This window comes from Pyrus communis, chromosome 4 (assembly GCF_041283825.1).
Source record: "Pyrus communis isolate YQ-2024b chromosome 4, ASM4128382v1, whole genome shotgun sequence".
NCBI lineage: Eukaryota > Viridiplantae > Streptophyta > Magnoliopsida > Rosales > Rosaceae > Pyrus > Pyrus communis.
In genome coordinates this window covers 1,454,149-1,471,630 of record NC_142568.1, presented here as the reverse complement: position 1 = coordinate 1,471,630, position 17,482 = coordinate 1,454,149, and the positions used below count along the sequence as shown (strand labels likewise).

The 17,482-nt window shown below is 36.7% G+C and overlaps 1 protein-coding gene across 1 annotated transcript; it reads left to right on the top strand.

The window, feature by feature from the left end:
* The first annotated feature begins 8,233 nt into the window (after nt 1-8,233).
* LOC137722499 (receptor-like kinase TMK4) lies at nt 8,234-11,929 on the top strand. Its single transcript, XM_068461515.2, has 2 exons — nt 8,234-10,626; nt 11,073-11,929. Exons 1-2 carry the CDS (start codon nt 8,364-8,366, stop codon nt 11,582-11,584), a joined length of 2,775 nt encoding a protein of 924 aa, XP_068317616.2. The 5' UTR covers nt 8,234-8,363; the 3' UTR covers nt 11,585-11,929.
* The last annotated feature ends 5,553 nt before the right edge of the window (nt 11,930-17,482 follow it).

Here is a 17,482-nt window from a genome sequence, read left to right as displayed (position 1 = left end):
GTATTTTCTGTCGGTTTTAGCCGATATAAATGCTCTTATTTATTTATTATTAATATATTCTCTGTTGGTTATATCCGACACAATTTATGTCGGTTTTAGAGTATTTTTTGTTGGAAAATTCATTTCCTGACGTTGGCAATTCAATCGCTTATTATATCCACCACTGCATCCATTTTCTGTCGAATTTTACTTAAAATCCGACACTAATATATGTTTCTTGTCGGTTATCATAACGACGCTAATAAATAGTTTCGTAGTAGTGCACATGCACTCTAACATATATCTCTAGTGATTTAGGAACACATGCAGAAATAAATCTGGGAGATGCAGAAGGATAATGATTGTTGTTATTAGTATATATAATGCCACCAGAGAAGCAAGAAATATACGAAATCATGTTTGGCTGATCATTCATAACACAGACATGTGACCAAGTCAGACTTCCAGTTGAAAACAAACTCTCCTGTTTGTTATCAGTCCTTATCCAAGATGAAGTCTGTTAGGTCTTCTTTAAATTCAAATGTTTGTTACCTGTGTGTTTGTTATCTATGGTGTTTGAAATTCAAATGTGTTGATACCCAACGTGTAAATAGGGTTTTGAAAACATGTTGTAATCCTGATGTAATCTATACATTATAAATACACAGCTTCCATCAGTTTGATGGTGTGTGATTCAAGTGAAATATTTCCTAAGTGTTCTAAGTTTTACATGGTATGAGAGCCCTCTGTCTAACGACATAATGATCCTACAATTTTTTCCCAGCCCATTGCCTTCAACCATGTCTGACAACGACAACATCATCACTGTTGAAGTGTAAGCATTGTTGCAGATGGAATGAAGAATCGAAGGCCGAAGAATTTTGGTTTTCTGGATTTCTTAGCTCAAGTTGTTCATACTTTGTAATTGTTCTTAGTTGTAATAGACGGCTAGGATTAAAACAATTGTAATCGTTGGATGTATTGTCATAGCAGCTGAGGTGTTTAAGGCCATCTCTAACCTAAGGAGGGCCAAATGGTCATATTAGCCCTATAACCCTATAAGAAATTATATTTTAATGAACAATGTCAGGTCATATTTTATATCATCTCCAATCGAGGGGGCCAATGGGTCATAGGCCAAACGTAGTCCTTTGACAAAAAAATCATTTCCAACCGAGGGAGCCAAAGGGCCATAAGCCAAACATAATTAATATATATATTATTATTTTAATTGAATTGATATGGTTAATTAAATTAAACTACCATATTAAAATAAGGTTTTTGAACATATTTTGATTGTCACTTGTCTCTAAATGAATAAGCCTCCGGATTTCTTATCTTTATATAATCTCAATAATTTTTCGAACAGGATTTCGGGTCACACGTGTCGTTAACATGAGTAATTCTCCATATTTCTTATCTTTATGTAATCTCAATAATTTTTCGGATAGGACTTCGAGTGACACATGTCACTAAAGTGAGTAACTCTCCAAATTTCTTATCTTTATGTAATCATAATAATTTTTCAGATAGGATTTTGAGTGCCACGTGTCAAGATGTAATTGGTTGTGCAAATTTTAGATAGGATTCTTATCTACGTGACACTTCTTATCTTCAACTTCCAATGTTAATAAATTGGCTGGATATTGGGGTAGAATTCACACATCTTCATCTTTGCCCTCTCCAATATCTCTCTCAATTCAAGTTTGTGATGAATTCTAACTTTGGATCCTCTTTGCATTCCAACTGGGGGTCCTCATCCAATTTTGAATTGGAAGATAAATGGGCGCAAATGAGGCGAGAAGATGAGGAGTTCAATGAAGAAGATGAAGCATGGTGCAACACAACATATATGGTAGCAATGGCTGGGGTCATGGCTTGTGAGGAAACTGAAGAACAACCTCAATGGGGTGGCTCTGTTGTTGGTCGCTCTTACAAACCATGAAATAGAGAGATTGCTTATCAGACTTTGATGAACTACTTCAACTCCAACTCGGTGTACACAGAAGAGAATTTCAGACATCGCTTCCAAATGAGGCATCATGTCTTTAAGCGTTTACTTCATGATGTCCAACATGTCAATCCATACTTTCGACACAAGATGGATAGAGCAGGCCGCCCTCGTTTCTCACCTCACCAAAAGGTTACTATTGCACTTCGAATGCTTGACTATGTCTTCCCAATTGATGCGATGGATGATACATATGGTATGTTTGAGTTTACATGCCTTGATAATCTTGCTGAATTCTGTCACATACCGTCACACAATTGTTTAGATTTACAAAGAGGAGTATCTCCATGAACCAAATCAAGCAGATTTGGCTCGGCTTTTTCGTAAAACTGAAGATCGTGGATTTCCAACATGATAGGGTCATTAGATTGCATGCATTGGCAGTGGAAGAACTGTCCCACCAGATGGCAAGGAGGATATAGCGGAAGATTGAGAAAGCCAACTATTGTGTTGGAGGCAGTTGCCTCATTTAACACATGGATCTGACATGCTTTCTTTGGAGTTCCAGGATCCCAAAATGACACTACAGTACTCGAGCGTTCACCCTCTTTAATAACCTGACGGAGGGTAAATCACCTCAACTTGACTACTACATCAATGAGCGTCAATACAATATGGGGTATTACTTGGCAGATGACATCTACCCAAAATGGGACACTTGTCCAAGCAATTGCAAACCTTGTGGATGACGCCTAAAGGTGGTTTACCTTACACCAAGAGGCGTACTAGAAGGATGTTGAGAGAGCTTGTGGTATTCTACAAGCACAATAAAAGATCATTAAGGAACTGACAAGAGGGTGAAGTCGAGATGAATTGAACTTTCATCATGATGTTGTGTATCATATTACACAACATAATTGTGGAGGATGAGCGAGATGGTTATATTGATGGAGAGTCTGATGACGACCAAGAAGATCCAAATAGGTCAAGGAGGGCTCGTGCGAAAATATATGATGGGTTTAATTTATCTTTGGATCCAAGAACTAGTAATATCTCTTTAAACGAGTACATGAGGTGTCATAGGATGATACGTTCGCGTGCCACAAACAAGTACCTACAATAGGATCTTGTTGCACATCTTTGGGCTAAAAGAACAATGGAGTAGGCGTTTAAGTTTTACGTTGTTAAATGTTTTGTTTAATGTTGTTTAAATTTCATGTTGTTTAAGTTTGAAAAACTCCCCCAAGTGGTACTAGGGTGGAGATTGTGTTGCTTAATGTTGTTTAAGTTTCATATTGTTAAATATTGTTTAACTTCAATTTAACGACTCAAATATTAAAGAGTACAACAACTTAAATTTAGAGATTCAACAACTTCAATTTAAAGATTCAACAACTTAAATTAAAAAACTACAACTTAAATTTAAAGACTACAACTTCAATTTAAAGACTACAACCACTTAAATTTAAAAACTACAACTTAAATATTAAAGACTACAATAACTTAAATTTAAAGACCATAATCATCATCTTCATCCCCCATTGTAGGAGCATAGTTGGATATAAACAACTCCCGTCTGGCCATAATTTCTCTCTTTTTACTATCAAAATATGCCTTACTCATTGGAGTGTACGCCAAAGTGTTCCTTTGCATGTTCCTATCATCCATCTCTTCTTGTATTTGTTTTGCCCGTTCTTCGTGCCTATGCTTCCTTTCTTCCGCCGCAATGGCATTTTGCTCTGCCATTAATCGCAATGAGGACGCCATTTCCTCTCGAATGGCTAAATCCTCCTTTGCCTTGCCCTTTTCCTTCAATTTTAGGGCCTTGTTTCATCCCATAGTTCTTGGTATGGAAGATTGACCCGGAAACGGATTTTCTACCCTTATTTCTTGAATGATAGGAGATCCTTGTTCATCCCCAACTACATTTGTGGAAACATTTCCGAACACCAGTGTAGGACCAAATCTTTCTTAAGGTAGATCTTCAAATAACACTCACCCTTTACAAATTTCCCAACAACTGTGATGACCAAAGGGTTTTTTCATGTCCTCCATATACAATTTCACCGATTGGCGTACCTAGAGAATATAATTACAAAAATTAAAGGAAATTAATTTATGAAATTAAATGTAATATAATTAAATATTTAAAATAACTTGTGAAACACTTACTTCGTCGTAGTAATTGGCTCCGCTTTCATGTCTACTTTCAGCCCTTACCACGACTTGATGCCATTTATTCAAACTTGGTTGAAGAAATTTTTTTCCATCTTGAATAACAACTCTCGTGGTTTCGGGGATTTGGTCTAGTGGTGCCTTTGTAGAACTCATAGTACTTTTTGGACGTATGAGTCCAAACACCTTCAGTTGTTTGAGAACTACCCTTGACATTATCTTCCAAGACCCATTTATAAGCCCTGCAAAAAGCTTCATCTTCTTTTCAGGTCCAAGCCCTTCCTTTCATTGCAGATGTGGCCATTTAAAAATTATTGAAAAAATTAAAGGAAAGATTATTGGAAGAGGTAAGAGAATAGAATGTGAAGAATTGAAATAAAATGAGGTAAGATAGTATGGATGGTGAAAAGTATGTGAGAAATGGTGTAGGAATGGCTTAGGTATTTATAGAAAAAATTCGTCCAAAAAAAAATTTCAAATTCCAACGGCTACCTGACGTCAACCTGACGTCAGCTAACCGTTAGCTAACAACGGTTAGCTGACGTCAGGTTACTGTTGGAGTGCAAATGGGTTGGGCTTATCGTGCTGGTGGCTAGCTAGAAATGACCAACCCGCTAGCCTGATTTGGTGGTTTTGACCCGGTGGAGCCCACTAGACTTTTGGCCGGGTTGATTAGAGATGGCCTAAGTTGTCCATGTGCAACTCACATCTCTAGCCTGAGCTGAGGTGTGAGCTAGCAACGGCTATTTCACACACACTTCGTGTGTTTGTTTAACTGAATGCCAGAAAATCTAACGAAGATTTAGAAAACCGTTTTTGATTTTGCTTTCTACTTTCTTTTTTAACCCATCTTCTGCAACTTGAAGATCAAATTCTCTTTGATTTTCTTTAGCTAACAACCACTCAAATTTTAAATACACACTAAAATGGTTTCAGAGCTTGGTTCGAATTGAATCAAGGGCATGGATCAGTGATCTTGTTTTATGGGTTTTCAACAAAGAACTCAGTTGAATTGAAGGAAGAAATGGCTGGTCTGGAGCTGAGGTTCAAGTTCCGATCTTTACTGGAATCAAATCTATCAGAATTTACACAATCACATGTACTAGCAACACATAAATTTTTAAAGTTATACAGGAGATTTTTCAGTTTCTCCTTTTTGATTTGGGAGGTTGCTACAATATATTCTCTTAATTTCTCTCTTATTATGGTTTTGAAAAATTTGAAAATCAAAACAATTTCATAAATTTTTAGAAGTCAAAAGATGAATAATTTCGACCAATAGATAAAATGATCAAAGTGTTTAAAAATGTATAACAGATTTGATAATTATAAACTTACATATTGAATTGATTTGTGAGGGCAGTTTAGGTAGTAAAATTGGGTTTAAAAAGATATTGGTAGTTTAAATAAAAATAACTAGTATATGCCGACACATAAAGTATGTGAATTTTTTTTCCTTTGGTTTTAAAATTGAAAGAAAGAGGAAGAGAGTGAGAGAGAAGGTGGGAGTGGGGAGAGAGGGAGAGATGGTTGTTGCCCCTAAAAACTACTTAGCCTACGTGGCGCACAGGCCAAATAACTAATAAGCTAACTATGTCATTCGGTTGAATGTGGGGTGTGCTAACTCGTTGGCTGAGCTTGGTCGAGGAGTGAATGAATGTTGATGTGGCATTGAACACGCTAATGACTTCTGAATCTTGTGACTGCAGCCGATGAAGGAACATGTCTCGGCCTTTGGGTTCTAGAGCCTGAAGACAAGGCTATTAGTTCTGCGAAGTTCAATATCAAATTTCGCTTTCAATGTGTTGAATGTCGTAACTTAGTAACACCTCACTTCACCAAGAAGGTTGATGAGATGACCTCTTCTAACAATGATTCAGAGATTCCTTGCTGGCCGAGACTTGGATAGATTACCAGTGGATCTCGAAGCATTGTTATTTATCCAAATTGAAAATGCTCTTCGGTCGGCTGATTCTACAGCTCCAGTGCTATTTACCCAAACTGAAGGTGTTGCCAGTTGCCAACATAATGCTGTTTATCCAAACTGAAGGTATGTTGGTGGGAAAAAAGGGAAATAAAAATCTCAAGATGTTTGAAAGGTTTCGCATAGAGCGAGAGTTTGAGCAGCATAATTTTGTGTGTTGATTTGGGGAGACTTGAATGATGTACTCTTCTCTCTATTTATATTAGTGATTCCTCATAGTCGAAGTAGAACCCTACTCAGACTTCAATTCCTTGATTAAATCCAAATGGGCTTCGGTCATTCCTGGTTCATGTGGGATTCTGAATCTAGCTTTATTATCACCCAAATTCAACCCTTGATTCTTGACATCTTTTCCTATTTAGAGGATCATTGGCCTTTGATGATTCCTTATTATACTAGGACTCGGCCACTCACCCTTATCCAAATGAAACCATTTCCTAATAGGACTCGACCGTATCCCTATTGGGTGGGGCCCTTGGTGAGAATATACTGAAATTCCTAACGCCTTTCTTATTGGACCGAAAGTGATTATGGGCTTGGCCCAAAATCGTCATTTTGGGCCCAAACAGAGGTTTTATTTTTTATTTTTATTATTATTTTTAAATGGAGATGATCAAATCAACTGTAGGTAAGGTTTAAAAAAAATCAAAATTTTATTCTTTAAAATTACGTTACTGTCCTTAACATTTTTGTCGTGATAGAAGACAAAAAGGTCTTTTGACTCTCTTTTGGTTGACAAAGAGGGTTTCAATAATATGTAGTTTAGATATGGGTGTAGAGAATAAGTTGGCTTAGAAAGAGGTTCACTAAAATTCCTACACTTTCTATTAGTGGCGGAGCTAGCATGAGGTCTATGGTTGTTCTTGACCCTAACACTTCAAACACCCCATGTATTTTATTTGTGTATTATGTTTGACTTCTATAAATAATTTAGACAAATTAAATTACAACCTCCTCCTATTTCTATCATATTTTGCTTCCTTTTCTCTTTTATTGTGTGCGACTTTATTAGGTGCATCATATGCTCGATAAAATACCTTATTTGACAAGTCTTGGCACTCTTTAATATTACTCTATAGTATTCTGCATTCACCATCTACAAACCTTTATAAATAATAGTAGTTGTTGACATATGCTAACATAAGTTTTTGACATATGTTGGCAGGAATTGACAAATGTCTAATAAGTGTTCAACGAAATTACACCATGAAGTATTTTTGGTTAATATTATGACCTGTGTTTTTATACAGGATTGTACTTTCAGCACACCAAAAGAATTCTCAAAAAAATGGGAAGCTTGGGGTTTACGTGAAGTTCAAACGAGCAATCCGCAAATGGCGTTAATTAACGCGAAACTTCGGAAAGAATAAACCACCGGTGTGATGACGGAGGGATCGTATTTTCTGCCGTTTTGGTGAACCTGAAACGGTGGGAGGTCCACGCGTTATCAGTGAAGCACCAGCTCATTCTCACGTGGGGGACCCACTGCCTCTTCAAGTCCAGAGTGGATCAGTTTGCGTCTGTGGATTTCTCATCTACGGACAATATGTACATGTATGACCCACATCAACCTTTTTCTCTGTTCCTTTTTTTTTTACCTTTCTAAAAGCAAAAAGCTTCAATTTTTTTAGAGCTTATTATTAATGGAAGAACGAAAATTGCTATTTAATATACGATAATATTTCTCATTCTTCTTTTAGACTCGTTTGGACGTTATTTTTAAAATTACTGAAAGTGTTTTTGGTAAAATTAATTTTAAGTTCTTAAAGTAATTTAAGTATTTTTGAAAGAAACACCAGATATATGTTTTTTGAAGAAATATACTAGAATTTTTACTAAAAATTGATTTTAAAAAACATTTTACCAAAAAAAAACACTTTCATTCATTTCTTAACATATTTCCAAACAAGCTCTTAATAGTAAAAGAATAATTTAGCTATAAATTCATCATCCAGGAGACCCGAGTCTAAAACGTCTTGTATTTACTAAGCGGCTACATTTCTCATTCTTGAAGGGATTAATTGAAAATGGGTTTTTATATACATTCTATAATACAAGTTTAAAAAAGAAAAGAAGATTGATAAAAGAAATAAAAAGTAAAAAAATAAAAAAAGAAGAAAACCTAAGGCTTCAACAGCCGTAGCAATCAGAGGCAGCATCCTTCCTTTCGTCGTCTTCCTGCACAAAACGCCTCCCTCTCTAAACCAAAACCAGAAACACCAAACCAAAAAAGCAGCCCCCCCCCCCTCTCTCTCTCTCTCTAGAAACCCAGAAATGGGTAAGCAGAAAATCCTACAAGCTCTCATTCTTGCTCTCTCTCTCCTTCTCCTGGTCGCCACCGCCCCCACCGCCGCCGACGACTCCGACGTCATGTCAAAACTCGCAGCAGGCCTCAGCCCCGCACCCAAAGGCTGGTCCACAAGCACCGCCTACTGCAGCTGGGACGGTGTCAACTGCGACACTTCAAAGAGAGTCACCTCCATCAACTTAGCCTCCAAAGGTCTCTCCGGCTCTCTGCCTTCAAATCTCAACTCTCTCTCTCAACTCACCACCCTCTCTCTCCAGAGCAACTCTCTTTCCGGCGCCTTTCCTTCTTTGGCCAACCTCTCTTCCCTCCAAGAAGTCTACCTCGACACCAACAACTTCACCTCCATTCCCGCCGGCTGCTTCACGGGCCTCTCGAGCTTGCAGATTTTGAGCATGAGCCAGAACATCAATCTCGACTCTTGGGTTTTCCCCTCGGAACTCACTGAAGCTTCCAGCTTGGTCACTTTTGCTGCAAGTAATGTGAATTTATATGGGTCGTTGCCTGATGTGTTCGATTCGTTTCCGAACTTGCAAAACCTAAGGCTTTCTTACAATAACTTTACTGGTCCTTTGTCCAAAACGTTTTCTGGATCTGGGATTCAGAATCTCTGGGTTAACAATCAGGTACTTGGGTTGTCTGGCACCGTTGAAGTCTTAGCAAACATGACCCAGTTGTCCCAGGTTTGGCTTCAAAAAAACCAATTCACTGGTCCGATCCCAGACCTCTCAAAGTGTGAAACTTTGTTCGATCTTCAGCTCCGCGATAACCAGTTTACTGGCATTGTGCCCGCCACATTGATGTCCATATCTTCTTTGAAGAACGTTTCTTTGGACAACAACAAGCTGCAGGGTCCAATGCCGGCTTTCGGGTCCACTGTGGAGAAATCCACAGTTGATGGTAATAGCTTTTGTCAAACGACTCCAGGGACTTGTGATCCGCTGGTCACCACGCTGCTTGAGGTTGCAGGGGCTTTCGGATACCCGGTTTTGCTTGCTGATTCTTGGACAGGAAACAAGCCTTGCAGTGGATGGAGCTTCATTGTTTGTGATCCACAGGGAAAGGTTTTCACAGTGAATTTTGACAACAAGCATTTCAATGGGACCATTTCGCCTGCTTTTGCCAATCTGACATCTTTGAAAAATTTGGTGTTGAGTCGTAACAATTTGGTTGGGTCGATACCGGATAGCTTGTTAAGCTTGACTCAGCTTCAGCTTCTTGATGTTTCCAACAACAATCTAAGTGGGGCAATTCCGAAATTTCCATCTACGGTGAAGTTAGTTACAACTGGTAATGTGTTGATTGGGACAACTCCGAGCACTGGAGGTGGGGGAGGTACTCCGTCGGGTACTGGTTCTAATGGAACTACTCCTAGTGGGAGTCCGGCTCAGGCATCAAATGGTCCTTCGGTATCCCCTGGTATGATTGCTGGTATAGTTATTGCCGTTGTTATTTTCGTTGTGGTAGTATTGTTTGTGTCCTACAAATGTTATGCTAGTAAAAAGCATAAGAAATTTGGAAGGGTGGCTAATCCATTAACTGGGATAGAAATTGCTAAGAGTGATGTTATGAGTAGCGCAAATGGGTACAATGGAGTTACAAGTGAACTGCAAAGCCAGAGCAGTGGTGACCTTCATGTTTTTGAGGGTGGAAATGTTGCGATTTCGATCCAAGTTCTAAGACAAGTGACAAACAATTTTAGCGAGGACAACATATTAGGCAGAGGAGGATTTGGAATTGTTTATAAAGGCGAATTGCATGATGGGACCAAAATTGCCGTCAAACGGATGGAATCTGTGGCAGTAGGCACTAAGGGATTGAACGAGTTTCAGGCAGAAATCGCAGTCCTTACTAAGGTCAGGCATAGGCATTTGGTTGCGCTTTTGGGATCCTGTATCAATGGCAATGAGAGACTTTTGGTCTACGAGTACATGCCACAAGGGACTTTAACACAGCATTTATTTGAATGGCGCGAGATTGGAGTGCCTCCACTGACTTGGAAGCAGAGAGTAACAATAGCATTGGATGTGGCACGAGGAGTGGAATATTTGCACAGCTTGGCTCAACAAAGTTTCATTCACAGAGATTTAAAGCCCTCAAACATACTTCTGGGCGATGACATGAGGGCCAAGGTTGCTGACTTCGGACTGGTTAAAAACGCGCCCGACGGGAAGTATTCTGTTGAGACAAGGTTGGCAGGGACATTCGGGTATCTCGCACCAGAATATGCAGGTAAGAGAAACCCTCTAATTTTAGATATTCATCAATTAATTGAACAATCGTGCATTTACCTAAGCTTCAATCATTCCAGATTTCCAGCATATCAAGCTAACTTATATATGTACGCAGACCTGCAAGTTAATATTGCCACTGAATTGCATTGAACATGTCAACCAATTCCTTTGGAGGAGGAAATAGTATTTGTCTCCACTGCATGTTTTGTTTTGTTTTGACTAGATTCTAGAACTCAAAAAGAGTAAGGAAAAGAGACAATATAATACCCTTACGTAATTTGTTGACTGGACTTTTGAATTCACTGGGAACAGATGCTACGATTTAAGAGTTTTGTAAATTTGTTGTTCACTTTTGAAATTGTGAATTTACGTTTTTCTCTATGATTTAATTGTCGTTGTGTCGTTATTCTAGAACATTGATGTTATTTGTGTTCCTATAATCAGCTACTGGCAGAGTCACTACAAAAGTAGATGTTTATGCTTTCGGAGTGGTTTTGATGGAGTTGATAAGCGGTAGAAAAGCTCTCGATGATACAATGCCAGATGAGCGGTCTCATTTGGTCTCATGGTTCCGCAGAGTCCTTGTCAACAAAGAAAACATTCCAAAGGCTATTGACCAAACTCTTGACCCCGATGAGGAGACAATGGAGAGCATATACAAAGTTGCTGAGCTGGCAGGATACTGCACTGCTCGTGAGCCATACCAGAGACCAGACATGGGACATGCTGTCAACATCCTGGGTCCTCTTGTTGAGCACTGGAAGCCTTCCACCCATGAAGAAGAAAACTCTGGCATCGACCTGCACATGAGCCTTCCGCAAGCGTTGCAAAGATGGCAAGCCAATGAAGGTACTTCTAGGATGTTTGATGATATGTCCTTCTCTCAAACTCAATCAAGCATCCCTTCAAAACCTTCCGGATTTGCTGACTCATTTGATTCAATGGATTGTCGATGATAAAAAAAGAAATAGACTATAACATTTTGGAACCAAGAAAAAGAAACTCGAAAGAGTTGGGATGGGGAAGATATGATCAAGTAAAGCAGCAGGTATCACAAATTTATTGTATTTATTGTTTTTTTTTCTCGTTCTTTCCGCGATCTTTGTGTCACTAAATCTCATGCGTGCCTGAACCTTCAGTTATTGATCCTTCTATTGCTAACAGCTTGATTGAGTTGCTACTGATCGAGAGAAAGAAAAAAAATTAAAGAAATTAAAGAAAGTTTGTTGTATGATATTTCACATACTCATTAGTGATTGTTTAATGTTAGTGATTGTTTAATGATATTCCTCTTTCCGTTTTGCTTTCTTCTTTTGACGATTCATTCATTGTGTTTGGTATAAGGCTTTGTTGGCGTTCTGGGATTCATAAACCCGACGCTATTAAGTGGGATAAGACTTTGTTGATGTTGCATTCATTGTGATGGGTATATCTGTTTAGATGATACCCGAGGATTCTGGCCATTATGCTTGCAAGATTTAATCAAAAGAAACAAAGATTTTGGTTATTAACGGGGTAGGTTGATATGATTGGATTTAAAGCTGGAAGAGAGAGAGAAAGAGAGATCTAGAGAGAGAAAGAGAGACAATTGCACATGGAAGAGAGCACGTTAGATGGAAACATGTTAGGTTGGTTGAAAGGGTGGACCTTTTGTTTGAAAATGACTTTTGTAGTGCTGCACATGTATACGGACCTTATATATACATGCATGTGTACAGAGCCTTAAAGAAAAGTGACCGGAATGAGTAGTGGAGTCCAACGACTTCTAACTTCATCGATTTGAACTATCCATTTTTCAAATTGCCCCTTTTAGACCATTCTCACAAAATATTAGTCAAATCGGAAATATTTAAAGCATCTAATTGAGTTTAAAAAAATTGATAATCACTGTGATCCAAGAAACATTGAAATTTTATCGTGAAAATTGAATGAGTAAATGGTTTCGGATTGAATTGATTTTTGCAAGGATGATCTATGAATTGAGATTTATAATATAAACGGTTTGAATCATTGACATTCGATGTGGAGTGGGTCCTGTAATTAATCCTCATTTTTTTTTTTTTTTGAGTAATGTTATTCATATCATGTTTTTATACCATATTTCTATACCAACTTAGGTGGTATCTGATGTGGATAGCCACATCATTTGAAAGATTTGCAAAACCCATGGAAATGAAGGAGAAAGACTTTTCGTATACCACAATCATCATTTAATTAACTAGTTTTTCTTAATTATTAATTTATTAAATAATGAACTAAATTTAAAAATCTGATTAATTCAAATGATGTGGTTGTCCACATCAAATGTTACTAAAAGTGGTATGAAAATATGGTACAAAAACATAATATGAATAACGTTACTCTTTTTTTTTTTTTTTTTTTTTTCAAAAATGTAGATTCCTCCCCTAAAAGGCTTGTACACACACATATACACACACACATGTGTGTGTGTGTATTCTTTCATGTCTACCAATTGTTAATAATTTAGAAACGTAATGAGGAGACAGAGACCATGAAACCAATCTGATTGATTGTTTACGTGGAAAGATAGTGAACGATTTTATATACGGTTGAATGTCAATGCCGAATTAGGAGGTCATGTAATTCAAATTGCAGTGGTTACAGCTAGATGATAGGCTGGGCAAGGTGCCTCCTATATTCTTGCTCAAGTTGTAATAATTAGTGTTAGGTGCTTTGAGTGGTAGTGTTGTCATTGAGTGTAATGCCCCGCTCGAAAAAAGCAACCACTCTCACGATGTGAAAAAGTGCACACATACTGAAGAAAAACCGGCTGTTGGGTAGTATGAGTTGATGAGCAAACAGTGAGATGCGAAAAATCACTTCAAACACTACTACAAGTAGGTTCGTGCTCTTATCATGACTAACATCTCTCTAAGTCAAACACATAATTAAGCAACCATCACGGGTGACTCAGTGGTTTGCGATGAATTTCTGGCCATATCCCACAAGCCACATTATGGGCTTAATTTCTGATGCTGGTGAAGTACACGATGGTGACCAGGGGATGAAATGCCTCTGTGAGTCTTTCCAACTACCTGAATAGTGGAGCGCTGTGACAAAGTCATCAGCTAGTCTTTTAAAAAAAATATAATTAAGCAACCCATGGATAATAGCATGCTTCATTAGGTGATGTTGAAGCACGTACGGTGTGGTCCCTCAATACGTAAATAGCATATTAGAACATGATCATCCGACTCAAACCCTAACATATTTTTAAAACTATAATGCAAGACTTAATTTCCGTTATGCAGAGGTTACTAGTGTGGACATGTATTGAAGAAAAATTGTACAACAGCGGATAACAGCTCATAGAGTTAGTTTATTCAGTAGTTAGGATTGTTGATTTATTGGTTAGATTGGTAAGCTAAGTTGATAAGCTGTCACAATTAATTAGTACTTGTGTGGTGAATAATGTAAACGTCTAGGTTTTATTTTATACTAATACATAATAATCGTTCCATTTACTAACCTGATAATTGATTTTGGATCAGATACAAATCTAATAAGGGAAGTGTTATTGGCACTCCAAAAATCTTATTCTACACTCCTCACAAGTTTTTTTTTTTCCTTCCAAATATAGAAAGTTTAGAGTGCAGAATGAGAATTTTGGAGTGTCAATAACAATTCCCTCTAATAATAAGAGTTTGGTTTGGAGTGCTCTTAAAATAGCTAAAAGCGCTTCTCGTGAAAATATTTTTAAAATCAATCCTTAATAAAATGAAAGTGAATTTTGGAAAAAAAAAAAAACACTTACAGTGCTTCTTGTACGAAGCATCAGCTATGTACTTCTTGTATGAAGTATTTTAAGTGCTTTTCAAAACCAAAAAATATATTTTTTGACTAGTGCTTCTTGCAATAAGCATTTTAAGTGCTTTTTAGAACCTAAAAATATTTTTGCTAAAAGAAATTTCAATCATTTTAGAATGACTTCCAAAGGAGTTCTAAATCAACATCATAACCACTGACACGTTATTATGGATAATACTTAAGTACCCACTAGTGAGTACCATATATATGCACTTTTTATTTGACTTGATCAAAAGATGAAACGTGTTTCTTGTTTTAAAAATCTAAGAAAAATTAAATAACACGTGAACTATTTTTTAAAACAATAAAACATATGTAAAAATATCTTTGGGTCAAATCTAAAAAGTGAGTATATAAGATACTCACTAGTAAGTATCTAAGTATTATCATGTTATTATTGATAGGAGCATATTTATGCGACTTTGTTAGCTTGTTTCTTTGCATTTAGTAAGTTAGTTTCTATTTATTATAGTGTTTTAAGCTATTTTTGTGTGTTTATAGGTTTAAATGACAAAGTTGGCAAAAAAGGTGCAATTTGGAGCATTTTAGAGTAGTTTTGGGCTTGAAATGGATTGCACATGCATGGAGCAAGGTGGATGGACGAATTTGAAGATCAAGAGAGGCTAGTAATGTGATTAACATATGGAAGAATTAAATTGAAGACTTGGAAGATAAGGAATCAACTAGAAAGAAGGAATATTATCCAAATTTCCTTATCTTATCCAAACCTTATCCAACCTTATCTTATCTTTTCCTATCCTAATCTTTTCCTACCTTAATTCCAACTTCAAAGTGGACTCCTTTTCACATTAAATCACCTAAATATCAAGTTCTAGAAGCCCAATTTTCGTGCATTAAGTTTATGCCACATGTAACCCTTCTAGAAGTTCTAGAATCTGCCACAAGGACCATTCCTTGTCCTCCTTGGAATCTGATTGAAAGTGTCCTTGTTCTTTGGTGATTTGGAGTCCTAATTCCTCTCATTTTCAGCCCAATTTCGTGCCTTCCCTTCATCCTATAAATACATGATGCCACAACACTAAAAAATCACCACGCTCTACTCCAAATTCACACCAGACCATCCACCACACCTCAGGAGCCTAAATTCACACAAATCCCCATTGTTGGCAGCAAGGAAGGAAGGAGGTGCCACTTGGAGTGTTTCTAGGTGTATTCTATCTTTGTTTTTAATGTTTAAGTTTAATTATCTTTATTTTGCGAACATGTGGAACTAACTTCTTTTTAGTTAGAGGTGAATTCGAAGCCATGATTATATGTTTTATATGAATTGTTTCTTAAGGCATGAATGTGATTTGCTTATCTAAGTTATTAAAACTTGTTTATGTATGTGGGTTGGGGGTCAACACTTAATTTGCATGCATGAATTTGATGCTAGAGTATAAGGGGGTTTCACGTAATAGTTATTCACTTATATTCACAAGTAGTGGAGGTTGCTAGTCACAATTGTGTTAAATAAATCCTTGGTATGAATCTCATGCGTTTCATAGTGATGAATGTCTTGTCAATGCTTATGATTTTCATAGAACTTAATGACTTTTGACATGTATCTCTATCATGCGTTTCATATAGGGAACTTGAGAAAGATAATTTGGTTTAGATGCGTATTTCATCTAATTCAATGACATAAGGAAAATCTGATGGTTAGTTGTGTGATGCAACTAACTTGGGGTGTTGTTATTCATGGTTTAAAGGAATAATAACTGGAAATCAATTTGTATGCATGTGCGTCACGTGTGGAGATGAACCCTCTAGCTAGCCATTCACCCATACTTTTCCCCAATTTCGTCCAAGTTGTTTAAGAGTCTTTAATCTGCTTGTCTTTACTTTAATTTCGTCCAAAATCCAATCCCCCTTTACTTGGTTGTGTCTTTTAGTTAGAATCTGTCCAAATTTATGTTTTTAAGTGTTTTGAATCAAATTAAAAGTAATTTTTGTCCAAATCATCCTTTAGAGTCTAGTTTGAGTCTATTTGATTGTTTTGTGTTGTTTTGAGTCTTTTTAGTTTGCTTTGAGTCATATAAGTCTAGTTAAGTGTTTTTAAGTTTTGTTTTGTGTTTTTAAGTCAGTTTAGAGTAGATTAGCATCCCTTCTAATCCCCGGCTTAAAACGATCCCTACTTTCATATACTACAATCATAGGGTTTGAATTTGAGTGTTAGAATATTTCACATCAATTATTAGTAACCCTATAACTTTTACCATAACTTTGTTCTGTATGGTTTATTTGTTGTTAGATTGTTGATTTATGGTTGATTTATCATAAACTTGAGAACTTTCATGAAAATAGCTTGGGTTAAGTTTATTTTAACAAAAAATCATGTATAACTTTATTTAATGAAAAAGACTTCAATTTTAAGGAAAAACTCTTAAATTTTAATAAAAAACAGGATAAAAAAATTATGTCTTTTTCTACACTGTTTATGAAACTTAACAGTACTACATTGTTTATGAAACTTAACAGTATGACACTGTATATATGTCTCGTGCGTCCTCACACATACTGTTTATGAAATTTATTACACTATTTATGAAACTTAACGGTACTACACTACTTATGAAATGTAACGATATTACACTGTTTATGAAACTTAACGGTACTATACTGTTTATGAAACTTAACAGTATGACACTGTATATATATGTGATATGTCCCACGCGTCCTCACACTTACTGTTTATGAAACCTAACGATACTACACTGTTTATGAAATTTAACGGTACTACACTGTGTATATATGTATATTATTTCTTTTGCCTTACGTAGGTACGAATGAAATCTACATATATATATATATATATTATACATGAAAATACACCTTACAAGATTATAGTACCAGACATGTGTTTGTGTTATTTTGCTTTGTTAAAGGCCAAAAAATGGGTGTCTTCGTTGTTACATTTAGCTAATTTATATATAATATAACATGTATGTGTATCTTCATGTACTTTTTCTTATTTAATTTTTTTTTTTTTGGTTTTGGGGGTTTTTTTTTGTGGGGGGGGCATT